The 18,610-nt window shown below is 40.0% G+C and overlaps 3 protein-coding genes and 1 long non-coding RNA gene across 4 annotated transcripts; 2 read left to right on the forward strand and 2 right to left on the reverse strand.

The window, feature by feature from the left end:
- The first annotated feature begins 567 nt into the window (after nt 1-567).
- On the forward strand, nt 568-2,340 carry LOC100876318 (Odorant receptor 85d). Its single transcript, XM_076539362.1, has 4 exons — nt 568-768; nt 1,025-1,487; nt 1,565-1,795; nt 1,947-2,340. Exons 1-4 carry the CDS (start codon nt 568-570, stop codon nt 2,285-2,287), a joined length of 1,236 nt encoding a protein of 411 aa, XP_076395477.1. The 3' UTR covers nt 2,288-2,340.
- LOC100876435 (cilia- and flagella-associated protein 61) lies at nt 2,073-9,619 on the reverse strand. Its single transcript, XM_076539351.1, has 24 exons — nt 9,508-9,619; nt 8,672-8,847; nt 8,479-8,613; nt 8,075-8,235; nt 7,881-8,007; nt 6,964-7,299; nt 6,632-6,858; nt 6,311-6,564; nt 5,982-6,235; nt 5,699-5,915; nt 5,378-5,622; nt 5,123-5,317; nt 4,941-5,063; nt 4,772-4,884; nt 4,560-4,711; nt 4,290-4,497; nt 3,959-4,128; nt 3,691-3,903; nt 3,524-3,628; nt 3,327-3,404; nt 3,150-3,266; nt 3,024-3,089; nt 2,613-2,961; nt 2,073-2,212 (listed from the first exon to the last, which is right to left on the reverse strand). The coding sequence occupies exons 1-23, from the start codon at nt 9,508-9,510 to the stop codon at nt 2,773-2,775; spliced, it is 3,864 nt and encodes a 1,287-aa protein (XP_076395466.1). The 5' UTR covers nt 9,511-9,619; the 3' UTR covers nt 2,073-2,212; nt 2,613-2,772.
- Nucleotides 5,541-15,261, forward strand: LOC143265712 (uncharacterized). The gene is made up of 2 exons (XR_013040395.1): nt 5,541-5,630; nt 6,091-15,261. It is a non-coding gene; the product is annotated as an uncharacterized LOC143265712 (long non-coding RNA).
- Trc8 (TRC8 ring finger protein) lies at nt 12,300-17,775 on the reverse strand. Its single transcript, XM_003704690.3, has 4 exons — nt 16,888-17,775; nt 16,396-16,786; nt 15,581-15,948; nt 12,300-15,389 (listed from the first exon to the last, which is right to left on the reverse strand). Exons 2-4 carry the CDS (start codon nt 16,673-16,675, stop codon nt 14,109-14,111), a joined length of 1,929 nt encoding a protein of 642 aa, XP_003704738.1. The 5' UTR covers nt 16,676-16,786; nt 16,888-17,775; the 3' UTR covers nt 12,300-14,108.
- Between the last annotated feature and the right edge of the window lie 835 nt (nt 17,776-18,610).

An 18,610-nucleotide genomic window follows, 5' to 3' on the forward strand; every position in this document is an offset into this window, starting at 1 on the left:
AAGCTTAAAGATACTTGGCTATGTTCCTACCGCGTACAATAAGCCATCAGTACACTAACATCGCACGGAACTCTGCTTACAATATGAATAATATGTTATTTTCTTACGGTAAAAATATCAACATTGAAAATAAGAGAGTGCTTCCTTCAGCTCAGATACGTGTAAAGATATTCGAACTTTTACTTATATTCTACCTAGCAATACTAGGTACAAGACATATTCCTTTTTCGTAGAAGGAAAATATTTTTTTCTCAGACAATTGGAATAACTCAAATGTTCCTTAAGAAAACGCACCTGTAGTTTTTTCTGTAGCACTTTACGAAAGCGACGATCGTTAATTCAAGCTACTTTCAACCAGTTCGGTGAAAGTAGCCAACAGATGGACAACTTTGTTATTTACAGGACAATGCAGCAATGATACAACAATTTCACGAATTCGCAACTCAACCCCTATTTCTAGAATTTCCTCGATAGCGCACGGATGTTATAGATACATAGGGGTGCTCGATGATAGGGGCTGTTAGGCGATTACGAATGAATAAAAGATGAGTCGAGTAACACGACGGCATGACGAAAAGAAGAAATATGAACAACAGTCTGTTCCTCGATTTATTCGAACATATTGCAAGAATGAAGACGTCGAATAGCAAAGATATTGCTTACGCGATGACGCCGTTGAAAATTCTGTCCTGGTGTACGGGGGTTTGGCCTCTCCAAATTTACAACGCGTTCGCGTTTATACGATACATCTTTTCTATCAGCATGTTGGTATGAAATTCTTGTTTATACGATTAACCCTTTCATTGTGGCGGTCGCTTAATCGCTTCGTTGTTAATAGAAAAAGTAGCACAAAGTAGTAGATAAAACGAACAGCCATTGTCAAAACGTAATACGATTCAATTCACGAATGTCATCGTACATCAGTGCACCGACGTTTAATTTCCATTTCTTTCCACAACGGAAGGGTTAATAAGCGCTTACAATTGAACAGTTTGTCATCCGAAACATTGTTATGACCTCGCAGTTATTAATGATCGCAATCCTGAACGCGGAAGTCTATTTCGATAGAAGCAACGCCGAGGCGAATCTGGATGTTTTCATGATTACCGTGTGCGGTATTTTAGCGGTGTCGAAAGTGACATGTTTTCGAGTTTACTCGTCCAAGTTAATTTTGAATTTTTCCTCGGCCGTGAAAGATTACAGCGAGCTCAACGACGAAGAGAAACGAACGATCATGCGACGACACGCTTACATGAGCAGAATAGCGTGCGCCAGTCTGATAGGTGTCTCAAATTTCTGTGCGGTGATCTTCACTCTTTTGCCTGTACTGTTAAAAAACAACGCGGAGAATAACGCGACCGAGAAAGTGAAGTACCCTTTTCCTTCTACGCACGTTGTAGCAAGGCTAAAGTTGCCAGACAGTCTGAACGCGATAATTTTCTTCACGGAATATTTAATGTTGATGATAACCAGTGTTGGAAATATTGGTAATGGACTCGTAAAATATCGAAAGAAATTGCAAATACATTCGATAGTTTTCAACAGTTTTAAACATCGTCGATAGGCAGCGATGGGTTTTTCTCTGGTATCGTCTTTCATCTGTGCGGTCAAGCGGAGATACTGAAAATGCAGTTTAGCAGAGTGGTCGATGAAGGTAGAAGAACTGCGGAGAATATTCACTCGCTAATCAAAAGGCACGAGTATCTATTGGAACTAAGCGGGATGCTGAACGAAACGATCAGTTCGGTCTTGATCATGCAACTATTAGCTAGTTGTATACTTATTGCTACATGCGGTGAATACATCATTAATCTAATTGTTAACGCGTCCTCTTGATAACTAGCAAGTGATTAATGATTAACTTTCTTCCTGCATTCTTCTCAAGTGTTAATTAACGTGTCGAAACTGCAATTACCTTTTTAACTAATTGTATGCTACTTTTTTAGGATTCCAGTTCATTTTAGCTCTTCACGAAGCAAACATTGTGATGGTGATAAAAACGTTCTTCATACTGAGCACTTGGATGATACAACTATTCGCGTACAGTTACGTGGGTAATTACTTGAGGTACCAAATGGACGACATTGGAAACTCCGTGTACAAATGCGATTGGTACAGACTTCCAACAAACACGTCGAAAGGCATTATTTTTGTGATACTGAAAGCTCGTCAACCGGTTCATCTAATGGCTGGGAAGTTCTTTGCCGTCAACCTGGAGAGTTTCATGAGCATTGTAAAGACCTCGATATCGTATCTCTCTGTACTGCGCGTAATGATAAACGTGTAATAACCTTCTCTGCCATAAGAATAAATTTATACTTAGCTTTAAAGCAATTTAAAGAGAGATTATGTAAAGTTAATAAAGTAAGCGTTGAACCTTGGCACGTAACGAATAGCAAAACAGCTGCTAACCATTTCGCTACAATGGAATTGTCACGATTGAACGAAAACACTTCCTCGTTTAATAGCTAGAGCCGCAACCGTGACATTTCTATAACGCGCTTTCGTTGTTATTGCGGTTCGCGTGGGCGGCACATTGGCAGCGCCTTGAGCAACCTTTATGGAGCAACATCGCGGACTATTAAACTTGACCTACAGACGGGATCGCATACCAAGTATGTAGTCACGGACGTGTCGATCGAGGACGACTATCGATTGGAAGTTTGCTCTCAAACGTTCAAAAACGTTTCGTGAATCGTAACGCGACGAAATTGCCAATTCACCTCGTTCTGCGATCATCTATTTTATTGTTACAGAGACCTGCTCGCTTCTTTAGAGGTTATTGTACAGAGGACTGGTTTCAATATCCGCGTACAATTCGCGCAACTTCTCCGGCGTGACGTACACGGGAATGTCTTCCTCGGAGAATCGTAAGAAGTCCAGCAAACTCTCTTCGAGCTCTTGCTGATACACGGAACCCGCGTACTTCGATTCGATGTAACGACGATCGCTGTCGGACATCTACAAATTTCATGGCGTTCGTTAAATTTTCAACACCCGCAACGAGTTCCATCGTCACTCACCGCATTCCACTTTGATCTTATCAGACCTCGTATGCAATCGTCGGTTAAAGACTGACCAGGAATCGCCTGTGTTAACAAATACGTAGGTAAGTGTTTAGATATAAAATAGGATTTTCTTTTCTTTACCATTTTCGACAGTAAAGTAGCGCGGTTCTCCACTCGTAAACACTCGAATCTGTCGTAGAAGATCGCCATTGCCCACGGTTCGCGGAAGTACGCGTACAAATCAGCGATCAGTGAACTCTGCCACGATCGAAGGTTCATTTTATCATCGTAACAATCACGAAAAAGGAAAAAGCTTACTTTGAATCGCGTTTTTAAATCGTTCAGCATACTTTCGTGTTTCCCGTACAACGTGATCATGTGATCCAACTCGAAATCCTGAAACGTTAGACAACTTGTACACGCAAAATGACTAACGAATCGAATCATTGTTTCTAACACATCCGGAATGTAAGAAATTGTCGTTAGAAAAAAATGGAGGAAACGTTGGAATGTACGTTTTTACTGAAACAAGTGATGGTCTCCACCGAGTCATGACGGTTCAATCGTATCCGGAAGTAGCCGATGTCCGACGTGCAGGAGCCTGTCATCAAGACTTCGCCCTAAATCGTACGAAAGAGATTTTCAACGCGTGAAATGCAGCAATGCCGCAACGGGAACTCACGTAGAAGTCGAAGCGAATCGCGATGCTACGCAGAATCGTTTTTCCAGGCTTGCGAACGTGCAGGTAACGATAACCACCGGGCAAATTGCAAGCCACGATATGAGGTAAACGGAACACGGGTAGCGTCAAGAATGTCTTGTCCTTTGTCGGGTTATTAGCTACTTCGTTGTGGCGGTGCTGATTATAGATGATCGATCGAAGAACGGTCGCCAGCTTCGAAAGGTGTTGCATTCAAAGTTTGTAAATTTTGAAAAAAATTGATACTAACTCTCTCGCCGATTTCGATGCTGCTGTAATACTTGTGTTGCCGGGACTCGGCGTAGAATTTTCTACGGTATTTGGTTATGGTTCCAGCGGCGAAGATCGATGGATCGTTGGTCTTGAATTCCGGATCTATGACCAACTGGCCGTCGAATACCAATCCAGCTCTGCATATCGCTGAAACGCATCGGTTGCTATCGCGGATCGTCGGAGAGCAGGGTATAGTTAAAGAAAACGGTATATCTCGGTTAGAAGTTGAGACCTACGTTGTATATACTATATCGCTTTCTTTAACTGTACAGGATCTCTTGAAAATAAAAATCAAAATTATCGATCACCCAAAAATATCTTCATATTGATGGTCTTCTCCTTGAAATTCACGAAAGCGTCGCAATCTATCGTTTTTGTCTTGCCTCTCGAGTGCAGTACGATCGCTTCTATCGTTTGCTCTTCCTCCAAATCCTTCACACGCCAATCGACCACTTCCCATCCTACGAGCACCTTAACGCCGCTTCTCACGATAGAGTTCATAGTTTCTTTGTAAACCTTCAAAGATAACATCCTTTTTGAGCTTTACACATACAACGATTTTCTTCCGCGATCGTTACTTCGCAATCGTTGAAGAAGATGGTTTCGTTGGTTTCGCAGGGTTGCAACGGAGGACGGATCAACGTGATCCAGGAACCGTTCACGCCAAACTCGAGCAAACCCTGAAGCGCGCAATAGCAGTCTATGTTGTGTCCGTAAAGGATAATATTCTCTAAAAACAAGTAGCGTGGATCGATTTCGAATTTTCAGATTATACTCTACAGGAACTAACTTTCATCCTCGAAATTGTTTGTCAACGACTGAATCTTTTCTAAACATTCGATCGCCTGCGTGTCGTCGTTGATCGTCAGACAATTCCAAGGCGTTTTGAGCTCCACTAGTTCCCTGGTTAAGCGAGAACTTTCAGTACCGACTCTTTCGTTTCATGTTTAAAAATTTACCCTCTCTTTTGTGCCTGCAATTCTTCCTGAAATCGAGGCTTGTAATACTGCAGTCCGCATGTTAGGATCAAGTAGTCGTACGAGATGTTCCCTTCGTTAACAACCGACACAGTCTTCTGCTTTCTGTCGATTACACAAATACGTTCAACTTAACTTTCATTTTCTACTAATCGCTACTGTACCTGTCAATCGTCAACGCAGTGCCGTATACTACGTTAATGAAAGTTCGTATTGGAACCGTTCGTCGATACTCTCGGCAGAAACGACCATAGAACGGCGTCATACGTTCGATCGTGATGTTTCGTTCGGTGTCAAAAGGTAACCCGTTCGTCGATATCAGCGTGAGACTGGCGAATCGCGAGTAACTCTGGCTGGCACTGAGAAATGGACAGTTAACTCCGATCCCACATTGATTTGTGCTTCTGTTCTAGATTTACCCGAAGACCAGTTGTTCCAGGAACGCGACGCCACAGTCCGACGCGCCCACCACGACGATCCTCGTGTCGATGATAGCGGTCATGGTTCCAGCAAGGCGCGGAGTGGTCATGAACAACGAAAACGATTCCGTTGCATCTTCGGGTTCGTCGGTTTCTATGTAGCCACGAAACTTGTAGTCGATTCTGCGTCGAGGACACACGGTGTACATGCCGTGCAAGCAAATGGCCAACGGTTGCGAACGAGTCTAAAATGGTAGGCGTAATTATCGGAATTGCATCGTTGCGCAGGGAAAGCTATACGGAGCGAGTAAAAGTTTGTACCAGTGCGCTTAACGAGCTTTCCGTTAACCGATAGTACAAAACGATGGTGTCGGTCAGACGCATGACTTCGCGGAAGAAACTTTGCAGATGAATGGCGAAGATTGGCATTAGAACAAAGTGCAGGATACGACAGTACGCGTCGTATGGTACATTCTTCACCGCGATGTAATCTTCCACGTGGTAACGTCTTCGAATATATGTGGTGTCCTTCTCGGCACTGACATCATACATTTCGCACGTTAAACAAGAACCTGGACCGTGTTTTAACTTTTCTAGTCCTTACCAAAGGATCGTCAAACCAATAATCGCGTCGTTCCATTGGAAAACGTAACAGCGTAAATCCGTTTGTTTTTCGTCTACCGCGGCTTGAAAATCGACCATGATCTTTTCAGACTTTGGAATTCCTTGCAAGAGGTCCCGCAGTTTGTCTTTGTCGGAAGATACAGCCGCGCGACATGAAATGCGCCCAAGAACAGCGGCACGATGCGTTAGATACAGAGTCATCGGGTAATCCATGTAACACCTCAATGGGACGCGCTAAACGATTACGATGGTGCATTAAATTTGTCGAATAATGAACGATCTAAGTGACGAGAGAAAAATTTGCTGTACCACGAAGTGTTCGAGAAAGGGAAGAAAAGAATGCGAGAACGGAAGAAGGATACAGCAGTAATCCAGATGAGGGAAGCATTCGAAGGCAGCTTGGATAAAATTCTGTGACCAACGATCGCTTATGTCCTGATGCAGCGTGAAAATCTCCAAAACGAACGCGTTCGGTTCACCGTAGTAAATAGGTCTGATAGGAAGCTTGATGTCCTTCGAATCCTGGCTATCTTCATCGGCGATCGTCGAAAAGATAGTTCTCCCTTAATTGATCGAAGGATATTAAGCACTGTTCCAACTTTTCTTATCAACGATTTCTCTTTCACTCACGTGGAAGTTCGTACAACGAATCCGCGAATATGCTGGCCAACGTTTTCGAATGGTAAGGCGTGTGGAAGAATTCGGTGAGAGACGGCAAATCGCTGGCGACACTCAAGTCGGAAAAGTCTATGGGTTTTCCGACAAACTTCGGTTTCACTATCTGACGATCGCTGGAACTCAAGGAGGTGATGCTTTCGAAACCCATACTTTGCATCGAAGACTGTTTCCTCGGAAACCTGCCAATGATTTTGTATCGAACGGTAAGATCCGGTGTCAAAAATCAATTGTGATGATTACCGAACGGATAATAGAGAGAGTAAATAACAAAGATACGGTCTAACCCAGCTATTTCGTCGCAAGGTTTTCTTGAAAATATGGAGCAGAAAATTTCACTGGACGGTTCTATGCTGTCCAGGAAAAGTTGATCTTTCTCGTGAGGTTTCCTGAGACCGTTGTAGGGGGCCAGCTCGAAATGTTCGTCGAGTATATCGACGTTTATCGTGCTGTTCAGGAACATCACGCCCGTAGCCAAGCCTTCGCTATCCTCGGAGACGATCAATCGACGTCGACTGTTCGGATGACGTACCATCTCACTGACGTAATATTCTCCGTAATATTCTTTCAGCAATTTCGTTTCGGCATCGATGATCGGTATCACGTCGTCGTTATCTTCTTCCCTGTTTCATAGATATTTTTCCTTACGATTAATTATCTCTATCGATCGTGTGGTCGATCGTCTATTTTTAGTGTCGCGTGTTCGTATCGCTTGCAGAAGGTGTGGATACGTTTCAAGTATTCCTCTCTCGTTTCTATCTAGACTTGCGGACTCTACATCTGTCATTTCTTGATTAGAATACCAAGTTAACGACGTTGAACAAATACTCTTTAAACGATGCAATCACTGAACAGATGCTTAGTCATTAACAGCAAACATGAATTATTGATATCTCTGATAAATTGGTACGATAGTCTTTCGGTACAAAGGCACCACTCAATGAGCATCGAGATAACGATATTCGCAACCGCACGCGTAACAATGTTACGTTTGGAAGTGTGACGCGCAAGTCATTAGGAAAATGTTCCAATCATTTCGTCAGCGACCTTCAGGAGGTCGGAGAACAGAACGTTGAGAATATTTTATTAGTGGACACTGTACGAAAGCCTGGAACGACGTCGAACCCAAGTGTTAAGCGTAACAATGTCACGTATGACGATCCGAGCCAAAATGAGATCGCAATGAAACGTTCATTAGCCTCACACGATGCGTCGAATCCTCAGCCGAGCATTTTTTAGATGACGAACGGTCACGTAGAGAGACTGCACGTTGTGCGTGTCCGTCAAACACCTGGGTGGAACCTTGATCATCTGACGTTCGAACACGTCCGCTAGAAAATTACAGCGGTGATCCGTGAACGTCGCGTCATCGACCGAAGGATCGATTCGAGAGGTCACCTAGAGTAACCTGAGGTGGAACCACGAGCATCACGTGCTGCAGATAGGAGGCGATGTCGAACAGTCCGGTCAGAAGGTCCTCGAAGAAATGGCCAGTGTATCGTTTGTCCCACGCAAGGAAGTGCACGAACAACGCGTTTCTTTCCGTCACGTTTTCCAACCTTTTATAAACCAAAGATACCCATGGCCTTGTAATTGCTTTCAATGTACATGGCGTATAGAAAATTCTTATATTACTTAAGATAGTGAAAAACGAATAGTTATCGAGAAAATATTAAGAGCAGCGTTCGTTGACTCCCCCCGTTTCTCGACCGTTACAGATCCGTAACATCAAGTGGAGCAGAAACGCGCCAATCTTCAATAGATAATTAATACGTATCCGAATGAAAGGTTGACTCGTTTACCTGTACAACGTGTTTAGCCAACACAGCCAATCTCGCGGAATCACAGGCAACACGTTAGGATAATTGCACAGGCATATACCTGATACTAAGTCTCGTTTCTCGTTGCACTGGACGATAGACAAGCAACTGGTCTCGCTGTAGACGAAACATTTATTTTTATTTTCTTTAAATAAGTGTTATTCGCAGGAATTACAAGATCCGTCCAAGGTCCGGCTCTTGGAAAATGTAGTCCGTCTCCGAGCATATCAATCGTTCCAGAATCGGTAGATCGGCATGCTCCATCCGTCTGACGGCAGTGATCTTCGAAAGCGCATCTTGCCCTTCGTCCGAGAAATACTTCATTGGATCGTCGAACCAAATATTTAGCATCTTGAAGAAGCGACAAGCTTGGTTAAGAATTTAATCGACTGAAACTGCCGCGGGATTTTTGATAGATCGAGAAAAGGGCGGAAGCTCGCGTTGGTGAATAAGGTTTTATTTTCTCGGTAAACAATGGGGTACGAAATTAGACGATCACGCGATCAATGATCGATTTATTTACTGCTGATCGAATGACCATGGGAAACGCGAGTCTGACTACATATATGAGTCCGACAGGACGACCGACTTTAACGCCCGCAAAAAAGGTAATAACGAAACTGCCTGAACGATTTAAACGAAGGGGAAGCAAAGTAATTGCTTCGCGTTCTCGTTCGCCTTTCTTCTGGCCGCGTTAAGCGTCGTTCACACTGTTCGATCGTGTTCCATGGAATAACAAGTAATAGGATTACCGAATTGAAATACGGTTAACTAGAAATATCTGCTTTTTCGACTACGAAACAACCATCTTCGTAACTCGAAATAGAGAGCAACACCGTAATCCCGGAAATAGTAAAGAGCCGAGTAAATGCAGTTTCACCGTTGACGAATGTCTATAACGCTTCTGGCGAACGTTGAAGCTGTTTTTCTTTGCGGTACGCCACAACACGCATCACGGAAGTTATTCACACGATACTTAGCGAGTGTAATACGGCTACCACGTGTGTTTACCATGATGCAATCGTTGTAGCACTTTGAGTCGTTTAAGCTAACTTCGTTGACGACAGTATCCTTATGGCTCGTTGTTGTCGTTTGAGGCGGTTTTCACCTACGATACCATCGTTACAGCGCGTCGAGTCTCTCACGCTATAATCCTTGTATCGTGACACGCTGAATCGTCGAAACGATTGTCATGGACAACGTTTCATAGGATCTTGAGTCGAGATGCTCGTTGTCGATGCAATCGTTACGCCGCATTGAGTCATAAGAATTTCGTCGACGATGCAATCGCGGCACGTAAATGTCAGAGCAGACAGATCTGTCGTGGAAGCACCTTGAAACGATTTTCCTCGACATTGGAACAGTTCTGCCGACCCATAGTTCTTCCTCAGTTTTCGCTTGCAGACCATCGACGCAAATTTATTTTGACATGTTGATCCTCCCTACTCTACCTCCTGGAAACGCTAAATAGAACTCGAGAAGTTTCCGAGAAATTTTCGTAAAGCGAAAACGCACGCTTGGCATCGTACGGTTTGGCGCAGCATGATCTGTTTTTGAATTCGCAAATTTATCTTTCACGGCTGTTCTTCAATGAACCTTTGTCAACGAGTGGCTAAGTGGTCGTTCGAAGCAATTGCAGTTAATTAAGTGAAACTCGAGGGAAAGAAATTAGCAAGGAGAAACGTGCGAGCATGCATAAGGCGATCGATTATCGTTTACGAACAAAACGAGGCTTCTCTTGTAAGAAACGGTTTAGAAACGAGCCAAAGAGGAGCTTCTTCTCCATCGTTCATCCCTAATTAGCTCGTTGGAGATCCGCCGACTGATTACAGGCCACGAGAGATCATTCCATCGTGGAAGAAACACGAACTACAAGATTTTATTATAATAATAACTGCAAGAAACCCGGAAGACACGATTCGTGCTTCAATGCCTTTGTTATCGTCGACTTCCCGCGGTTCTTTGGCCAAAGAAAATTTCAAGAATATGCAGTCACGAGGGGCGGATATTTGTTTTGTTCGAGGAATAATACATAATATGGGCCATTGAACGAGCAACGATTCGTAACACGAGTTATATCAGAGCAAACGTCGTACGAATTTCCGAGTTGCGAAACACCGACTCGTTGTTCCTTTACTTTTACTTTTACCAGGGTTCTCACAATTCCACGCCGAGCGAGCCGACGCGACACGAATCAAATCTTGCTTTTAGTCTAAAAAGGTTGTGCTGGAACATCTCTTTGAAACAAACGTTTCTCAAACGATGTCTGGTTGAAATGATTATTGATTCATCACCACGAATATCACCATCGTCCCCATCTCATCATCGTAAATCTCACTTTTTATTATTGCAATTATATCAAATGCAACGGGAGACTTTGAAAATTTCACACGTTTATTCACCGTTATTGCAAACACTGATAATCCGTTTTTCTTTCACAAGCACGTGCTCTTTCTACTAACTTTTCCGATCTCCTTTGTCTCGTTCTGGCAATACGTCGTAAAAACGCGACGTTGTTTTGCGTCATTAGCAGTCTTATCTATACCCAGGTATCGTCGTTAAGTTAATTAACGACGATCGAACGGCTCGCTTTCAAACGGTAACGACAACCTATTTTACGAATTTGACGCGGCTTCTGTTGTTTCTAGTTAACAATGCTATGTTTCCTATTTGCTAATGATAACGGTAACTGCTAATTAATTGGCAATTAATTGCCAGTTACCATGATTTGCATATGCTTTGTCGTGGGAGAATATTACTCAACTGACGAAAAAAATTCTACACCCAAAAATATTAAAATAAAAAGCAAAACACAGACTCCTGTTCCACCCTCAATTCATTTAACACTTCGGACACATGGTTTCCCGGGATTATTTAAATTTCATGAAATTCGCTTTGTAATATTTAAAAACTTGATAACTAATGAATCGCATAAACTTTTAAATAGTTGTATTGAAACGCGTTAAAGTATGTTAAAGAAGAGTTGAAACATAATGGTACACGATCAGTCATCGACTCGAACAAGAAGTTATTAGCAGGAGAAAATAACCCATAAACGTCAAAGTTGGTGCTTACCTGTTGCTTGTCGAGCTTTGACTTGTGTCGGGGGAAAACTGTCCAGAGAACGAGCGACACCCTCACTCTAGAACGGTGCGCAGTAGACTGAAACGAAACTGTGGACTTTCGGAGATCAAACACAGCAGTCTGCAACTGCAATGTGAAAGAGCCCCGAACAAAGACAGACAGATGGAGAGAGAAGAACGGAGATACCTAGGAAAGTATAATGTTTATACCTGGTGCGAATGGTCGATCTCGAGTTATTAAGAAAATGAGAAGCGAACAAAAATTCTCCGTAGCTTTTACATTCAGCTTTCTCCGTGTATCTCGTTCGATTTCTTTCTGGGAATCACTTTTCTAGAAGCGGTTTTTTCGAGATAAAATAGATTTCGCCGTCTGGAGGCATCTTGAAAAAACAGAACCGAGCTATGAATTTGATCGAGCAATTATAGAATTATTAAATTAGTTTAATGGGGTTTCAGCGACTGGACAGTGGCCAACTTTGTTAACTTGAATTTCTGCTAAATCTAGAATTGAACACGTGGCTAGTAACTGTATACGATAAAGCGTCCTTCGCCTAGTTGCATCACCCACGATGGAATTGCTCTAATTATGCAAAGGTGCCGCGATTAATCTGCAAGGTAAACAGCGAGAAATTTTCTTCGTTACGGTGTTCCGCGTGATAGGCAATCCCTGATTACGATGCAGTACACTTTTTACCGAGAATGAAATAGGGTACACAAGTCTTAAAAATATAACATTTATTGAACATGATCTGATCTTACAAACGAAACATTATTATACGGTTGTTATTAAATCACATAAGTAAATAATGCTTTGTTGCAATAAATTAGGAAATTTATTATTATCTTTATTAACTACTATCACAAAGGCTTGTGGATTCGATTTCGGAACGACAGAGAAAGTGATTGAAATCCAAAACAGACGGATGTAGTCTCGTTAATCTGAAAAATGTAAGACATCTTTTTTATTCGGACACGATCGTCGACTGTTCGTTGGGCTCGAAATTCTCATACCACGGCAAGACTCTGCGACTAATCCGGCATTAGGAAAGTTTTCGGTAAGAAAGACCGATAATCTCGTAACTCTGTCTCGCTATATCGTAATTACTTAACACGTTGACTGTCATCTGTAGTATAACTTAATCGAATAGATCAAGAAAATAAAAAAAGATGACGTTAAATATTACTAAAGTTGTGTTAGTAACTTGCAATTGAAGTATTTGTAAAGAAAATAGTGTTAGAAAAATAATAAAATGTTTTCCTATGATTAATTTATTACACTAGAATAATCGCTATAGTGCACTACATTTAAATACCGTGAAGTTGATCTATCTTTGATATTACCGTGTGTCGCACTAAGCATGGTTGCTTCTACTGTACCAGTCAACATGTTAAATCAACTCGCGTATGCATTGCTACTCAAAAATCTTAAGACGTTTAATACCACGTAAATCTAAGAAAAAGTGTTCGGTAATTAAGGGCTATAAAGACATACTCGATAGTACATCGAAAATCATACCAAAAAAACTGCTGGATTGTTTAATTATATGTTCAGATTTTTTACAATGATTTTCTGCACAGTTTTCATGATCTAATTTTTCCTTCTGGTATACCGCTGTTCATGGATCACCGATTCACTTCAACTTCCCTACATTCAAATTGCACTGTACCCACTTTAAATGCGTTTTACACTTTTGGCAAGTACATAAAAATTGATCGGAGCAATAAACAAGTAGCCTGAGGCTTTTCAACGAAAGCGTATTATCTAGCACATTTTGTATACCATTACCATTACTCTATTAAATCGGTGACTAATTAAAAAATCTTGTCGTATGAAATCACAAACAAAAACTATACTGTATGTCAGAGAAATAGAAACGCATTTATTTCTTGATGCAGTCTTTCGAGGGCTTAAAATAAACTACTTTTCGCGCTGAGAAAAATAGACGATAATTTGTTCGATCGTATTTCAAGGGACGTTTATTTCTAATGGAAAAAATCGTACGAGCTGTGTTCGCGATTCAATCTATTCGGGATTACATAAAATTAGCGATAGAAAAAATGGAAGATTGAAGCACAAAACGCGTGCACAAGGAAGCGTACGGTACTGCGTTAAACGTTTGAAGAAATACAAAGACAAGTTACATTTAGATGCGAGCGTTTTGGCGACTGTTCTTTAAAGATCGCAGCTTTTGGTATTATGAGATTACAGAAATTTCATCGACTAAATGTACATGTAATAAGTGGTAACAAAACTTATTAAAACTTAGTGATTTACAGCTTTTCCAAGCGGTCAAACTTCTCGTTTGAGCAACAATATCGACTTGGTCGCGTTCGAAAACTATCATTACCCACGGTACCGAAATTTGAGCGACTTTATTATACGAGAAACGAAATTTTCTCGAGCAAAATTTCCAGAGATCGATACCCCAACGATTCAAATTTTGAATTCGCAACAGTTTCTCTGTATGATATATATCACAATAAAACTATGCGTCTTTTCACCCGTCTTCGTTCACTCATTGGAAGACGTTATCTTTGATTCTCCACCGTGTCCCTGGCTCGATGATCATTCTCAACCTTGTACAATACGTCGTGACAAAGCGGACAACGATCTTGTATGTACAACCACTTCCGTAGACAAACGCTATGAAAGTAATGATTGCAATGCGTGATCTTGGCGCTTTCCATCTCTTGATAGCAGATAGCACAGACGTCGTCCAATTTCTGAAGTTCTTCGGTTTTAGCTTCCGACAAGGAATTGATTTTGTTCACGGCCATTCGACGTTTCATAAATACGCTCCATCCAGCCTTAGCCTCGCACCAAATGTTGAAATAAGCGTGTATGCATATCATGATCGCGCGTATCGCTCCGCCCGATTCGAATACTAAAATCCAGAAGCCATTGATGAACAGGATGATGCCAAATGCAAACTCGATGGTGTTACCAAATGACCGTATGATGTAGACACAATCGTCCAATTGCTCCCAGAACACGCTGCGATAAGCGTCGATGAGGAACAGAGAGTAGATAGCGAGCGATATTAACACCTTTACGATCACCTCGATACTAAATACCGATATCGCCAATAACCACGTGCTTACGGTGTAGTGTGACCAAAAGAACGTCAACAGCGACACTGGTAGTGATATTAGAAACACGCATACAGCCAGGGCACGAAGATGTCGATGAAGAGCCGGATTGTGAGAGGCACTCAGTGACATTAACAGAGGATTCACGATATTATGTACGAAGTGTAGAACTGCCATGAGTAGCAGGCAAAAGTTATGGCATAATTTGACCAAACGTTTCTCTCGGTCCAAGCTGGTTAGTCCCGTCTGAAGAGACAAAATGTAGAACAAAGTCGCGGATAGAGCGCCGATACTTTTCTCGTCTCCGTCCTCCCTTAACAGTACCCATTGAAAGAAGCATCCTATGTAATGGCAAATGATCGATATTATACTGGTCATTCCCAAGACCGCTATCAGAGTCTCACAACCATTGACCAACAGAGTTTTGATCATTGACGTATAAGTGAATGTCTCTTCGCCGTAATGGTTACTAAGAATTTGGATCACTTGTCCGCTCATACGTAATATCCAAAATGTACGCAACACGCAAGGTACGTTCAGTCGGATCCACTCTGTTTCCACGAGTGCTGACAATCCGTAATTACTTACAAAATTACGCGCGTGTTGGTAACCTATATACAATGTCTTTAATATGGCGATCCCGTTATACCATATAATAAATTTACAGACTGCCAAAGGTAAAAGTGCAGCGAACACAGGAGCGTGATACAGAACTTGCGTCTAAAACAGATAAGATACATTCAGTTGTTTATGTTCAAATAAATAAAGAACACGTGATTTTTTATACAAAATAAAACGAATGTAACAAACATGCTGTGTACCATGCCTTAAGAGGCATTACAGTCGCGCATGCAAGTTACCTTGGAGTACAATTTCTTAAAATTGAAATAAGCATATTAAATTGAACTTACCGGAAGAGGACAGATGCCCAGTATTGATGGTGCCATAAAACTTAATACAAGAAGTTTTTGTTGAATTGGATGCCTTGGTGCAAGATGAATGTAACAAAAAACACTAGCTAATAAGCATTGCAATACATAGTTTTGAATGATCAAGAGGCCAGGTCCTTCGTTTAAAACATATTTTAAATTAAGACACAAAATGTCATCAAGTATGCTTGATACAGATTCATGTGCGTTTACATATGTTATAATAGCTTTCATTGTACTAACATTTGACCAATAGGATATAAATACTGCTCCTACTGATATTAAATATAGGTATATGATTACTAGATGTTTTGTCCATAACATAAATGTGCATATTGCAGCAACATATCCTGAAAAAATATTTCTCTATCAAATACCAATTTTTATTATATTGCTTTCAATAATTTTAAAACTACACATTAAAAGAAATCAAACATGTGTCAACTGTGTATAATTTGACTGACGTTTCATGAATACTATGCCAATTGTATAACACAAGGTTTGCTCCTCTTTACATATACAATGACCTAAGTAAATTAACCCCAGTATTCTGAATATAAAAGCACCATTCTATTATTGATAACTTGCATTCCTTCAAATTTATTTATCCTAAATACTATTTATTCTCTGCTAGATTATAACAAAATTATACAACAATATTTACATGGAATAGTAAAACACACAACATCTCAAGACTATTAACTAAATACATTTAAGTACAGAAACATTTTAATTTGACTAACTGATAAATAATGTACAAATAAATATATGGATTACTTATAAATTAAATGTCTTACCTACACAGCAGCACAGATACTTCAATGCAATTATGAAATATATTTTATAGGAAAGGTGATCAAAATCAAATGGATTTATCATTAATGAACTGGATATCAGAGAGTCATTGATGCTGTCAGAAACTTCCGATACTTTAAAACCATTTTCCGTGCTGTCCAGCACGGTATCATTGGATAATCCAAATCCAATTCTGAGTAATTCATCTATGATAAACAAAGGTGGAACCCTAATAATAATGTCGGCAAAGGTTAGAAATCTTTCGCGCATAGTGCTATCCATTTTCACGTTTCTTCTTTCCTAGTTTATCCTTTTAAGATTAATACTTTGTGTTTATGAAAAACAACAACTGTGTTGATAATATAGTGCAACTGAATTTAGTTCATGTAGTACCTAAACCGAAAGAATTAAATTAAGAGGTTTATACATAGGTTCATATATTTTACATTATTTCATTGACATGTTAAATAACACTCAGGAACATGTAAGCTTACCTTTAAAATCAAAAAGTTCTTATGATTGCATCCTTGAGTCACTCTTATTTTATATAAATAACCTAACTGGAATGCTTTGTATCAGCAAAACTGGTTGAAATTGGAACGTCCCAAGAACTGTGAATTATTATTTAGTCATAATCGACGGACAAAATTCACAAAGAAATTATCTATGTAACAAATACATAGTAAAATTTTCAAAATTTTATTGGATCCATGAATCGAATTTAATCCTTTCGGATGATTCTATTGCAAAAGTTTAATGATAAAAAGCTGCCGATTAATATTGTCTCAGTTACAGGTTACACGATGAATGGAATTGTTTCATGATATTATGAAAAAGATTTTGCTATTGTGCTTGAATGTCGAGACAACAGGTAGAATTTGAGAGTTTTCGGTCTTCGATCTTCTGTCAACCTTGTTTTCTTCTACCCGTTAGAAGTCAGATCGTATTTCTAATGTTTGTTATTTACACACAATAATAGCAATTAAACGGGTGAACGTGACAGTAATGGAATTCAAACTAAACTACGTTTTCACGGCACACGTAATTTTTCCCGATGTAAATCGTTGTTGCGTATACTTTACAGGTTACGTAGAAACATGTACGAAGAATTTGAACGATTTGAACAGATGGCGTTGTATACTTTCAATTATGAATGTGTTTATATGCATTGTTTAATAAGTTAATAGACGAATACATAAATATTATGCGCATCTCGAGAATTCAAATTATGTAATGAAGAGATTATTTTAGTATATCGTTGCATATAGTTAACCGCATTGCAGATTAGTAGGAAATATAATTTATTAAAATAAGTGAAATCTTATCCTGGGCGAAGCTGTACTTATATAAAAATGCAAAAAATTGTGGAAAAAACCATGTGAAAGGAAACTCTATCCATGCTTTAATGTCAAACCGATTTGTAAGTTTGAATTTTCGTTGTTAATTAAAATATGTTTATGTACAAAATGTGCATGCAATGGAACAAGAAATATGTCATGAATATGTATGTACAAATATATCATTATAGATTCAATATCAGTAATTTTATTATGCAAATTCATAATTTTATTGTTATTAGTATCATGTACCCTTTATCGTTCGCTCGCAAAAATAAAAGGTAGTGATCGTAAAGATATTACAATGACGACGAAAGAAAAGGAGGGACGGGAATGAGGAGATTAATATTAAAATTTCAATCAGTTCTGGAAGCATTCGTTCAATCTCAGTCAATACTACTGGAAACGCATTCTTTATCGACATCGAATATATGTGTCCTTCAAATATGCAACTTACGTTTGAATGATTCAACGCAAAAATTTTTCGAAAATTTTCTAAAGATCGTAACTCAATGTCAAAACGAGTGTCGTATCTGCCTGACAATATTCGATGCTTAAATGCGCATATCATTTCATCTTGAAACAAGGATAATAAATAAAAGATTCATTGGCCTCCCTGTCTTTTTACAGACATGCAACAACACAGACGTGCGGAGTACAGAATATTCATACTTGTCATTCGTTCAGAAACTAGCTACCATGTTAACTTATTTATATCTCGGCGCAATATTCGTTCGTTTCTCTGAATTAATCAAATCTTAATGCGCTTTACATATGCTACCGTAATGCTACATTTATAATACAAGTGTCTTTTCATTTTGCGTCCATGTGAATATTTCTCCGACGTTCCAGGACTCTTACAAATCCCTGATAAGCCATC

The sequence above is a fragment of the Megachile rotundata genome, chromosome 13, assembly GCF_050947335.1.
Source record: "Megachile rotundata isolate GNS110a chromosome 13, iyMegRotu1, whole genome shotgun sequence".
Lineage (NCBI taxonomy): Eukaryota > Metazoa > Arthropoda > Insecta > Hymenoptera > Megachilidae > Megachile > Megachile rotundata.

What these genes read in the sequence shown, in the direction of transcription:
- LOC100876318 (XM_076539362.1), top strand. Translation starts at nt 568, where the DNA reads ATGACGAAAAGAAGAAATATGAACAACAGTCTGTTCCTCGATTTATTC. An exon ending in AACCAGTGTTGGAAATATTG is followed by an intron (nt 1,488 to 1,564) that starts GTAATGGACTCG and finishes CATCGTCGATAG; the next exon opens with GCAGCGATGGGTTTTTCTCT. An exon ending in TATACTTATTGCTACATGCG is followed by an intron (nt 1,796 to 1,946) that starts GTGAATACATCA and finishes CTACTTTTTTAG; the next exon opens with GATTCCAGTTCATTTTAGCT.
- LOC100876435 (XM_076539351.1), bottom strand. An exon ending in CGATTCGCTTCGACTTCTAC is followed by an intron (nt 3,629 to 3,690) that starts GTGAGTTCCCGT and finishes CGTACGATTTAG; the next exon opens with GGCGAAGTCTTGATGACAGG. An exon ending in TCACTTGTTTCAGTAAAAAC is followed by an intron (nt 3,405 to 3,523) that starts GTACATTCCAAC and finishes CTAACGTTTCAG; the next exon opens with GATTTCGAGTTGGATCACAT.
- Trc8 (XM_003704690.3), bottom strand. Translation starts at nt 16,675, where the DNA reads ATGGATAGCACTATGCGCGAAAGATTTCTAACCTTTGCCGACATTATT. An exon ending in GTATCTGTGCTGCTGTGTAG is followed by an intron (nt 15,949 to 16,395) that starts GTAAGACATTTA and finishes ATATTTTTTCAG; the next exon opens with GATATGTTGCTGCAATATGC. An exon ending in TGGGCATCTGTCCTCTTCCG is followed by an intron (nt 15,390 to 15,580) that starts GTAAGTTCAATT and finishes TATCTGTTTTAG; the next exon opens with ACGCAAGTTCTGTATCACGC.